Source organism: Engraulis encrasicolus, chromosome 2 (genome assembly GCF_034702125.1).
Source record: "Engraulis encrasicolus isolate BLACKSEA-1 chromosome 2, IST_EnEncr_1.0, whole genome shotgun sequence".
In the NCBI taxonomy this organism is placed as follows: Eukaryota; Metazoa; Chordata; class Actinopteri; order Clupeiformes; family Engraulidae; genus Engraulis; species Engraulis encrasicolus.
The window spans coordinates 51,071,134-51,081,751 of NC_085858.1; the positions used below are offsets into that span (position 1 = coordinate 51,071,134).

Below are 10,618 nucleotides of genomic sequence, written 5' to 3' on the forward strand. Positions count from 1 at the left end.
ATGGTCTCATGGTCAAAAATACGCAAACAGTAAAACTTTCTTGGTGTCACCTAAGGCTATGCTCTAGTAGACAATTTGGTTGAATAAGGCCAGAAATGGTAAACCCCTTAAAGCTTTAAAGTGGTTACAGTTCTGCTGATTTAACTCCACAAAGGCAAAACATTGTTTTTCATAATAGACTCATAACAGACTTAGCTAATGACCATGAACTGCCCACTATTTATTTCCTCAAAGCCTGTTGGCCAAAAGTTGTTTATAAAGCAGCTACAATGTCAATTCATATACCGGATATTAATCAATGGTTGGTTTGACCCAAGTTGCAGTCTATACGTAAATTAAATGTACACACACTCCAATTGCTCTGAAGTTGGGACACTTGGTAAAATGTGAATAAAATCTAAATATTTTTCATCCATTCTATGCATAAATTGGATGCAGAATAGAGGGAAAAAACCAACCTATCACACGGTTAGAAACAAACGAGCAAAATTATACTTTTGGAGGACATACATGTATGCGCTCATTTCAGATTTGATAAATGAAACATTTGGTAACACTTTATTTTAGGGATACATCTATTAGCACTAATACATAAAATGTGCCTGTATAAGTAACTTGTAAGGCTCGTACAAAGCAAAATCAAACATGTATTCGCAAATGTCTTGTTCATGCACAATAAGGGATTTATTACCAATTTAACCTTAGTAAGGACCTAGTAGGGCTTAGCGTTTGCTTAGTACATGCCTTACAAGATACTTATGCAGGCATTAACATTGTATGTATTAGTACTAATAGGTGTATCCCTAAAATAAAGTGTTACAAAACATTTTAGTGTTTTGTTTTCATTCACAATTTGTCAAGGGTCCCAACTTCATCAGAGTTGCGACCTGTAAATGATGCATGCACACAAAATTCAATATCTCATAAGAATAAGACAGAGATCACTATGTTGAGGTTCTGAGTTCGGGTGGTTTATTATGTGTATGTGTATGGGTGTGAGTGTGTGTGTGCGCGTGTGTGTGTGTATGTGTATGTGTGTGTGTGTGTGTGTGTGTGGGTGCGTAAGGATGTCCACAAGCTGAAGACTCATGGTCAGTGTAGCAGCATTTTCACCTAGTCAAACATACACAGTTACAACACAGTGAAGATAGAAATGATTCCTTACAATGTAAACAGCTAATAATGAAAAGAAAGAGCGCAAGAGGGGAAAAAAACAACCTTTGATTCATATTTAAAAAGAGTAATTATATCCGTCCCCAAGGCATTGACAGTGGCTTGAACTTGGGACAGAGAGTCCTTATGATCGGTCACACTGTTTTCTGTACAATTCCACAATTTTTTATTTCAAGGGCTCCAGCCCTGAATCCCACATCATTTCACTCCACTACATAATAGATCGACTGTAAAAGACAACACTGAGTGTGTGGAAAAGTAGGCCAAAGTTGACTGAACAAGAAAGAAAAAAAAACAAAGACTGATACAATCACAGACCAATCTGTGGATCTGTCATTGCCTGAGACACAAAACGCAAGAAAAAAAAGCTAATGATAACTAAGGGTTAAAAATCTTGTTTTTTTTTCAGTAAGATGAATGCATATGTTTATCAGAGCGACAGGAGGGGAGATCAACGCGTTGGCAGCTTGCTGCTTTCTGCCTGCTTCAGTAACCACAGTTAACAGAGCTGCTCCCTCCATCTACCCTGAGTGCCTTTGCTTTGTGTGCTCACCTCGACCTTTGACCCTGATGCCAATAAGATGCCCTGCCCGCCAACCCGCCCACCCACTACATCGACAGAATGGACCTGGTGGAGGATCGCCAAATCAGCACCAAACCAGGGCCACAGCCTTTTGAATGAAAGAGCCTTCGTCTGTCTGTGGAGGGGGTGGGTCTTGTTTTTTTTTTTTTAATCGGGGTCAGCCCATGAAGCAACAGGTAAACAAGTGCCAGTAGCGCTCCGTCTGACTCCGTCTGATACTTTTTACATTTTCTTGTGCAAATGTCAGGAACAAAAAAAAAAAACAGTGACACAAAAGTTCTCTCTGAGAAAAAGGAAAAAAAAAGACTTTTTGCTGAACACTTTGTGTAAACTGAAGAACCCATCCACTCCTCTTCCTTGCTCTTCTTCTGCCTCCCATGTTCTGGCTCAAGTGGTTGGTGAGAGATGTCAGCCGTGTGTAATTGTGTTTCTCTTCATTTTTGCTGTCAATTCTGGAGAGATCATTGCTTTAATGTGTGGTGGTGGTGATGGTGGTGGTGCCTGAAGGTTTCTCTTTTGTTCCTTAGTCACTGTGGAAATGCCTCGTCTCTGAGCAGCACACATGGGCTCTCCTGATTCTCCACCCGGCGTTTAGTGCCCAGCAAAGCTGTGGGATGCAGCCAGAGGAAAAAGAAGGAAGGAGATGAATATGCTAGTCTGTGAAATGTGTCATGTCATTTGAATAGTCACAATATTTCAAGTTGTTACTGGCTACAGTTTTCCTGAATTGGTTTGGCTTATTTCTTGAAACAGAGACAGTTTTCACAAAAACCACAAGATCATTTTACCAGTCTTACAGTTCTGCCTAACATAATAGCTCAGATCTATTGCAAATTTGAGTCAGCACCATCAAAATAGCAAAGGTCCTTCTCAATTACAGTACTTTTACTCATTTGCCATCACTCAGTGCTTCGGTCAAGATGATTCAGCACAATGCTATGCATCAAAAGAGCAAATGAGATGTCACTATGCCACAGGTCAACAGGAATTCAATTATGTGTAAACCTGAATCTCAAAGGTTGACAATAGTGAGTGATGTTAAACTTGGAGGTTGTTCTCCCTATACTCATACCGCTGAAGAAATTGCAAGTTGGCCTGGGGATTCGTTCATGTTATGTTGGCAAAATGGTTTCTGTTTCAAGAAATGAGCCAAATGGACATAAACCATCAACAAGATTCTCTAAGTGATACTTCTCATGGGGAAACGTTAGGCCTACTGGAAAAAAACATGGACCACAGTGCCACCGAGTGGCAATCAAGGAAAACTACACAAATTCCACTTGCAGAGGTCTTGCTAGGGGTCCACTCCATTATCCAAACTCCTGTCCTCGATCTGTGCTTGTAACCTGTCTTGCAATGTCATCACAAGGCCATAAGCATGAGGGAAGACAGGAGATTACATATTGAAATGGGCCCTAGCACACAATGATGAATTTAGTTCTTCCTGAAATGGTTCTACAGAGGGAACATCTCAAACTGATCTGAATGATGCAATGCACTGAAATACACATTGGCTCAGGAGGTTATCTCTGATGTTTTCAGGACAACGAGGAGCTTAAGTTATTAGCATGACATTACATTTCGAATTAATTACTGGTATTTCAAATATTAAGGGAACAGATGTATGCCTATTACTATGAAAATCAACTCAGTGCCTATACTATGAGATCAAGATAAACTGTCAAATAATTGTTCTTGCTCAAATTCTTATATGGATAGTACAATGATTTTCAGCAACATGGGCATTATTCAGTTCATTACATCACCAGTGCCTCCAGGCCATTTTTTTTCCAGATAGTTGTGCACAAACCTACCCAATTTGTGACTGGGTGGTTTCTTTTTTTAAGAACTTGCTTGGTTCTTGGGATTTTTGCACATTCGTAAAATACACTGAATTTAAAATGAAGGATAATAAACCACCAACAAGCCAATAGCTGACAGAAAATTATGCAATATTTCAAATGTGTAGAGGAGGGGGAGGAAAATGAGTGACAGTTACAGATGAGATTACTGGCAGCAGCATAAATGGTTGTGAAATATCCCAAGCTGTAAACATTATGGTGGGAGTGGCATTGCTGAACCTTTTCCACATGTTTGGTCTTTATTTTTGTTGTACTATATTTCATATCTAGATACCTACTTGAGATTACTTTTTGGGTGTTGGGTTCTGCAAATACAACGCTTGAGTTAGATTATATTGTCATGCTCTGAGTCTATATGAAGGCAGTGAAATATAATGATTCTTAACATATGTGAACTATGTAACAGGGTATCATATAGAGGGCCTGTATTTAGACCTCGATAATCTGAATTTAGACCCCATCTCTTGTGTTAATTTGTTTGTCTGCCTGCCCAAACTGATTTATCAATGACTTGTTTTAAACATTTGGTTTGTAGGCTAATATGGGGAATAGAAACAGTTTAATTAACTTTCAAGACCGAATCCAATGTCATCTATGAGTAACTTATGCACCTATGCATCACTTAGAGCCAAGTTGCCATCTCTGATCATGCTTGTGTTTTTTAATAGCGGTAAACCATTTAAAGCAGGTGGTGATCTGCTTCCTAATGTCCACAATGGGGCCAAGAGGATATCCTGCCAGGGGGAAAGGACACATGAAATCCTAGACATACTGTACTTCTGTTTCCAGCTCCTCGTTTTACTGTCTATGTACAAATGTGTCTGTGAACAGATCAAATTATGTAGTTTTGGAGTCTACAGACTCAACAGTTGACAAACTACAGTAAGATACATCAAAAACTACTAGCTCACTTAGAAATGAGTTAAGTTAGCGAAATTAATAAATAGGAATAACGCAGGTTTCTCTGAAAGTCTTCAAATCTCAACTGATGTTCCAGCTGCCATTCTGGGTCTCCAGATTTTACTGTGGTGCAAATTCCCCCTCTCTCACTGACTATCCCATATCCTGATGTGTGAACCCAAGCTGCCCAATACATCTGATACATGTAATATCAAGTTGACACAATGGAAAGTTTAAAAAAAAAAGAACCTGCCTGTGAGTCTGGTTCTCACCGTTTTTGTGTTTCAGAGATTTGGATCTTCTTGGGGAGTTTGGATTCTGAATTAAAAAAACAACAACAACAATCATGCATTCAATAACCGGGCTTGTGACGTAACCCAGGCATCTTCGGACAACAATCAAAACAACTAGACTTTTATAATGCAAGTCTAGAGATGTAAATGCACAGGTTTTACGAGGAAAGTGTCCACAATTAATATTAGTGAGCTAAATAGCTGGTATACCATGATTTGGGGTGCAGGGAGATCATTTGGAAACAAGTTCTTCAATCAATTGTGAACAGATAGGGATACGCGTGTGCCAAACAGCCGTGCGGTTCAACCAAAGCATCCTTACCAATGGTACCGATTGTTTCAAATATTGTACAATAATGTAAACGTACCTTATCGGTTTTTCTCTTCTTGGCTGTGAGTGATAGAGAGGGGAGACAAGGAGAGGGAGAAGAAGAGATTAGCAGACATTGGCAAAGACAGTAAACAATTAAGTGTCATCCTGCTGCATCTTGAAGCAAATGCACATCATAATCAAAAAATATTTTGCCAATCAGGCAGTGGTCTCCGGCAGGAAATTCTGAATTTCGTCATAATACGCCTGGCTTACTGGTAGCGGTGAATATGTACTGTAACTGGATACATGCATAAATGTGCAATATTTGCATACTTATTTTCCTGTATCTTTGTTGCAACATGAGTTACAGCATATAATCTGGTCCATTAAAGACATGCAACACTACTTTTTTACTTCATGGAATGAGACAGTGTGCCAAACACTTAAGCCAGTTACACACAAGAGCATGGCGGAAGCAAGAAGACGGCGTTCTTCTTGCCTAGTCTCGGCCGCTGTGTTCTGCCTTTCACACTGACCACGTCGGCATGCGCTGCCAATCCTGTTCAAAATCCCCTCCACAGCCAATGCTATTTTGCTACTTTGCCGTTCATTTCAATGGCAAAGTAGCAAAATAGTTGGATTTTCCAAATGCAGCGCGGCACAGAGCTGTCTCCCGCCTGACTACTGCCGTGTTGGTGTTGAAGGACAAAAATGGCTTCCGTCCCGCCAATCTTCCCCGTTCTGGTGTGAAAAGGCCCTTAGCGTTTTCTGAAGACGTGTTTACCTTTCTTCTCTGCACCATATGACCAGTCATTGTCATTGGCATCGTCATTGTCCTCCTGGTCGCTCTCTGACTTGTTGGTGTTGTTGTTGTTGCCACTGGCAATTCTGCAATGATGAATATGAAACAGACATTGGTCCTCATTCATTAACGCATGTGCTATACAAGAAGACTTTTACAGTGTGCTAAGGAATGGAATAATCATTGAACCAAATAAGATTATGTCAGAAAGTTTGTAGCCCATGTAGTCTTATGATCACAATGTGCCAGCAATGAGCAGATTTCCTAATCTTTATATCAGCATCTCACAAATCTCACACCTATGATGAGTTGCGTAGAACGATGATCCATTGTTTAGAAGTGTCACCAAAAACTAAGAGTGCTTATTACTTTCATACACTCTTGAGACTTGACATTTAGTGTCACACTGATTTACGACAGGTGTTTCCCTGCATTAAGCAGTGACTGCGTGGCCCAGGTGGACCTCACCCGTCAATGACATCTGGCCTGAAATCTCTCCTGTGGGTTGAGGCTGACGAAATGACTGACCCACCAACCTGACCTGTGATTGGCTTACAGACTATGCCTCATTTTTATGGTTGAGTGTAACCTCCATCATCACTATGTCCCATTTGGAGCTCAACACACACTGGAGTGTGGGTTTATCAGGTTCATCTGTCAACATGGCTGCAACATGGCAGAAAACGCAAATGACAGACAAGTATGGCTTTCATATAACACCACATTCATAATTTCTCATCAATTTCTGACAGTACACAGTAGCTTTATTTATCAATGTTTGTGGTGCGGTTTTGCATTACACTCATGGCAGACTGTCAACTCCCACACTGAATCCTTATTGTTGCTAAGTGACCAGAGTGGAGTTCCGAAGGCTTGGCTAGGCCCCATTCCACAAACGACTGGTGACCACGGGAGGCAAGAGCCAGGCACGCCATTGAGAGGACATTAAAAGGCACGCCCATGTCTTTCCACACACGTTAGTATTTATTCCTCTCGTGCTTTTAAATCAGTTTTTTTGTATGTTGACGCCTTGTTTATGCTATGCTATGTGTAGACCCCAGGAAGAACCTTTATCGCAGGGCTTTATCGCACAAACTCAAATTGACTGAGGGCCAAAATCAAAATCTGGAACGAAGTCGCGGGCTGAACTCAATGTTTATTTTAAAAAATACTGAGAGCTGCACTTCATACTCATAGTTACATTTCACACACACTCTTTCCCATCATATATGGTAGTTCAAATGTGTCTGCACATACTGTGACACACTAAATCTCAGGTTCAAGTCTGGTGATGCTATACATTAATGGTGTATGTGGGTCAACTGTAATACACATTTGAAATGATCTTGCGGGCCGAATAAAATGGCTCCACGGGGGCCAGATTTGGCAAAGTAATTCATGTGGGCAGGTAAACCCAGGATAGTGGCCCATGCCAACTGACCTGCGGTTGGCGATGCGGCTGCTGTTCCTGCCCATGCCCAGGCACTTCTCCAGGTGCGGCGCGAAGCGAGATGCAGCGATGCTGCGGCTGCAGTTGGGACACACACACTCCTTGTTCTTCCACTGGTTGTACACCTGGCCAAAGATGTCCACGCCCGGCTGGTCCACGATTTCTATAGATCCACACACACAAAGAAAATACAAATACATTAGCGCCGCATTTCCGATTTTGTCTATGATGCGGATACCGCAGTCACAACATTTCCTTGAATCAGTCTATGGGAGCACGAAGGTGACCCCCCCATTATGCAAATATGAACTAAATCTGATACCCCAACATTATGTCTAATCAGAAAATGACAAAACATGAATTTGCACAGTGATGATAGAAGTTTCATTACAATATCAGGAGTACAATATAGAAGAGTACAATTCAAAGGTAATTTTTTCATTTGCAAGCGGGATGTTGAAAGGGGGGAAAAGTCTCCCAAAATGTGTTGCGGCGAGGCCGATAGCGGGGGAATGTTATTGTTTTCTTCATGGAGACAGGATGTCAGCGAAGGCCACAAGCGAAAGGAGAGGATGGTTGGTTAGATATTGAGGTGGGCCAACAGACTTGTGAAATTCGCTATTTTGAATCACACAGTTGTATGACAGCTACTTCTCCTCACCATACTCCTTCATGCTCTCCTGGTCAGTGTCATCGAGGAAGAAGTAGCCCTGCTTGACAGCCCGGTGCACCTCGAAGCACAAGCCTAGACACGCATCCTCCACCAGGTCCGTCAAGATGTCCTGGGCGATGGCCTAAAACATCCAAAACATCAATAAAGTTCATTAGGTTGCCTATTTTAACCCCACACCTCCTGTAGGCCCACCAATGTCCTATAGGCCTACGTGAATAACGCATTCTATTTTATGCTGTGCGTCTATAATACTGAAAGACAAGGCACAAGTTACAGCAAGATCTAGGCAAACCCCTTGATATTAGGTGCGTGGGTGGGTGGGATTCTGCGGGTCAAGACTATTTATGGTGCTAGGCTACGGGGGGCACGCGGGGCCAGATCTGCCCGCTGTAAGCCACTGCGTTCTTACCTCCATCTTGCTGTTGTCCAGGCCGGACAGTGACATCTCCTCCATTTTCATTTGCAAAAACTAAAAGAGGAGGCACTGCCGTCTACATAGCGTAGCGCAGCAGGCATTGGGAGCTACAGGGCTGCGATAGGGAAGAAGACAAAGAAAAACACATTACGTCTTCGCACCAGCAATCGCTCATAATGTGGATATAGGCGGCTACCACACACGATACGACAAAGAAATGCGCATGAACGTCCTTGCCCTTTCCATCCTACGGCAGACTGAAAAAAACATGCCGGCGCATACATATCTTTACCCAACAAACAACAACTTGAGCACTGGTGGATTAAAGGTGGTTTAACACAATGGCGGCGTCCGCTGAGTTCAGTGATTTCACAAACCCCACACCCTCCTGGTAACCACGAATAACCCCAAAATGTACTGTGAACCCAAAAACGAATATGTTATTGTACGCTACCCGCATGTCGAATCATCGAAGTTATCAAAGCTATCTGTTGACAGCTCTATTGCAGATACAGCCGCCTATGCTGTTCAGAAGCAGAGAGCACATCAAGGCTGATTTGTGGACTACTGGCGAAGTGAGTTGACACTAATCGACTTAAGATAGGCTCACGCACTTGATTGTTGACAGCAGTGGTGCCGTGATATAGCCTACCGATCCTCTGAAATCGACCGACAGAATTTTCGGAACAAGGGTCTTTGTCAGCCCACACTATGGTGTTACGTTGTAACGCCATAACCCACCATCAAAGTAACATTGTGTTTGCAACACAACGCCTGATCGTTGGTGTGTTTGGTCTACAATAGGCAAACCTCAACTCCACATTCGGTGTCATAGCCTGTGGTATGATTCATAATGTACAATATTTACGCGTAAACACGACGTTGTAATATATTTGGCACTTTTTATCGAGGTACTCACCGACAACCGAGCGGGCCGTTGCAGGCTTCGATTGAGCATACCTTCTACTGCCACTGCGTCTGCTCATTTGATAGAATCGATATTCAAAATCTAAGGAAAACTTTTGAGTTTTATCTTATACTTGTCACACTGTAGGAAGAGTAAATAGGCTACTCTGCGAAATACTGCTTTACGCGCGCCGCCTGATAACACTAAATATTACTTCAAAAAGCCCAGCTAGTCCAATCCATTGCCTCCAATGCACTGCTGTCAGCGGGTTGGCAGTTGTTTCCAGGATGGTCAATCGATTGCCCAACGCCACCTTTCGCTTGGCAGAGATTAGAGCGATTCCTGCACGGCACCCAGACTCTAGTGAACTGGTGGAATAATGCTCTCCTTTGAAGGGTGTTTGTTTTTTGATTATTATGTCAAAGATTTATTAAGACATTTGGACCTTTGTTAATTGGGGAAAATGGTCAATCTCTCTCTCTCTCTCTCTCTCTCTCTCTCTCTCTCTCTCTCTCTCTCTCTCTCTCACACACACACACGCACGCACGCGCGCTCGCACACACTCACACACACACGCGCGCGCGCGCGCGCACACACACACACACACACACACACACACACACACACACACACACACACACACACACACACACACACACACACACACACACACACACACACACACACACACAAAATACAATAAGCAATACCTGTAATTTGCATGGTTTATTTCAGGGGACATTTTACAATTAAATAAAAGGGAAATGCACAGGAGGAGCCTGAAATTGCTGTTCACGAAATATCAAGAAATGAGATAATAATATAAATATGAGATAAAGAATAAGCAACAAAAAAAAAGATAGAAACACAAAATGAAGGAGAGTTGGGTCTTATTATACATTCCTATATCAAAGCAACAAGTCAAACATGTTACAGTAAAGTGAGAAATGTAGGCCTATGGTACATTATGAGGCAACGTAATTTGATGTTTTTTTTTAGTCCTGCCCTTACATGTATGTGGGTAAAGGGCCTTTTTCATGATGCCAGTCACCTTCTATTCAATGCATTTGATAAGTTACAAGTTGTGGCAGACATGAACTGACATCACTGTTTTGTATGGTTTCCTGCCTGTAGCCGGTTGTTGTTTATACCGGTTTTGCTTTAAAATGGAAGTTGTTTGACATTATTGCGAAAAAGCTGAATTGAAGGGATAAGGAATTCTGCAGTAATAGCCTTTGGGAACATGT

General features: G+C 42.0%; 1 protein-coding gene across 3 annotated transcripts; it reads right to left on the reverse strand.

The window, feature by feature from the left end:
- Window positions 1-949: 949 nt before the first annotated feature.
- On the reverse strand, window positions 950-9,673 carry atxn7l3b (ataxin 7 like 3b). 3 transcript variants are annotated; one of them, XM_063190477.1, is made up of 8 exons: window positions 9,384-9,673; window positions 8,459-8,579; window positions 8,038-8,170; window positions 7,368-7,539; window positions 5,909-6,012; window positions 5,180-5,202; window positions 4,772-4,836; window positions 950-2,363 (listed from the first exon to the last, which is right to left on the reverse strand). In XM_063190477.1, the coding sequence occupies exons 2-8, from the start codon at window positions 8,507-8,509 to the stop codon at window positions 2,348-2,350; spliced, it is 564 nt and encodes a 187-aa protein (XP_063046547.1). In that variant the 5' UTR covers window positions 8,510-8,579; window positions 9,384-9,673; the 3' UTR covers window positions 950-2,347. The 3 variants fall into 3 exon arrangements, with proteins under 3 accessions (XP_063046547.1, XP_063046530.1, XP_063046539.1); XM_063190460.1 differs by having other exon boundaries at window positions 4,791-4,836; window positions 9,384-9,672; XM_063190469.1 differs by lacking the exon at window positions 9,384-9,673 and adding an exon at window positions 8,919-9,338 and having other exon boundaries at window positions 4,791-4,836.
- Between the last annotated feature and the right edge of the window lie 945 nt (window positions 9,674-10,618).

Excerpts from the sequence above, each read along its gene's own strand:
- atxn7l3b (XM_063190460.1), bottom strand. The coding sequence starts at position 8,509 with ATGAAAATGGAGGAGATGTCACTGTCCGGCCTGGACAACAGCAAGATG. Across the intron at positions 8,171-8,458 it reads TGGACAACAGCAAGATGGAG|GCCATCGCCCAGGACATCTT; the intron begins GTAAGAACGCAG and ends TGGATGTTTTAG. Across the intron at positions 7,540-8,037 it reads GGAGAGCATGAAGGAGTATG|AAATCGTGGACCAGCCGGGC; the intron begins GTGAGGAGAAGT and ends GTGGATCTATAG.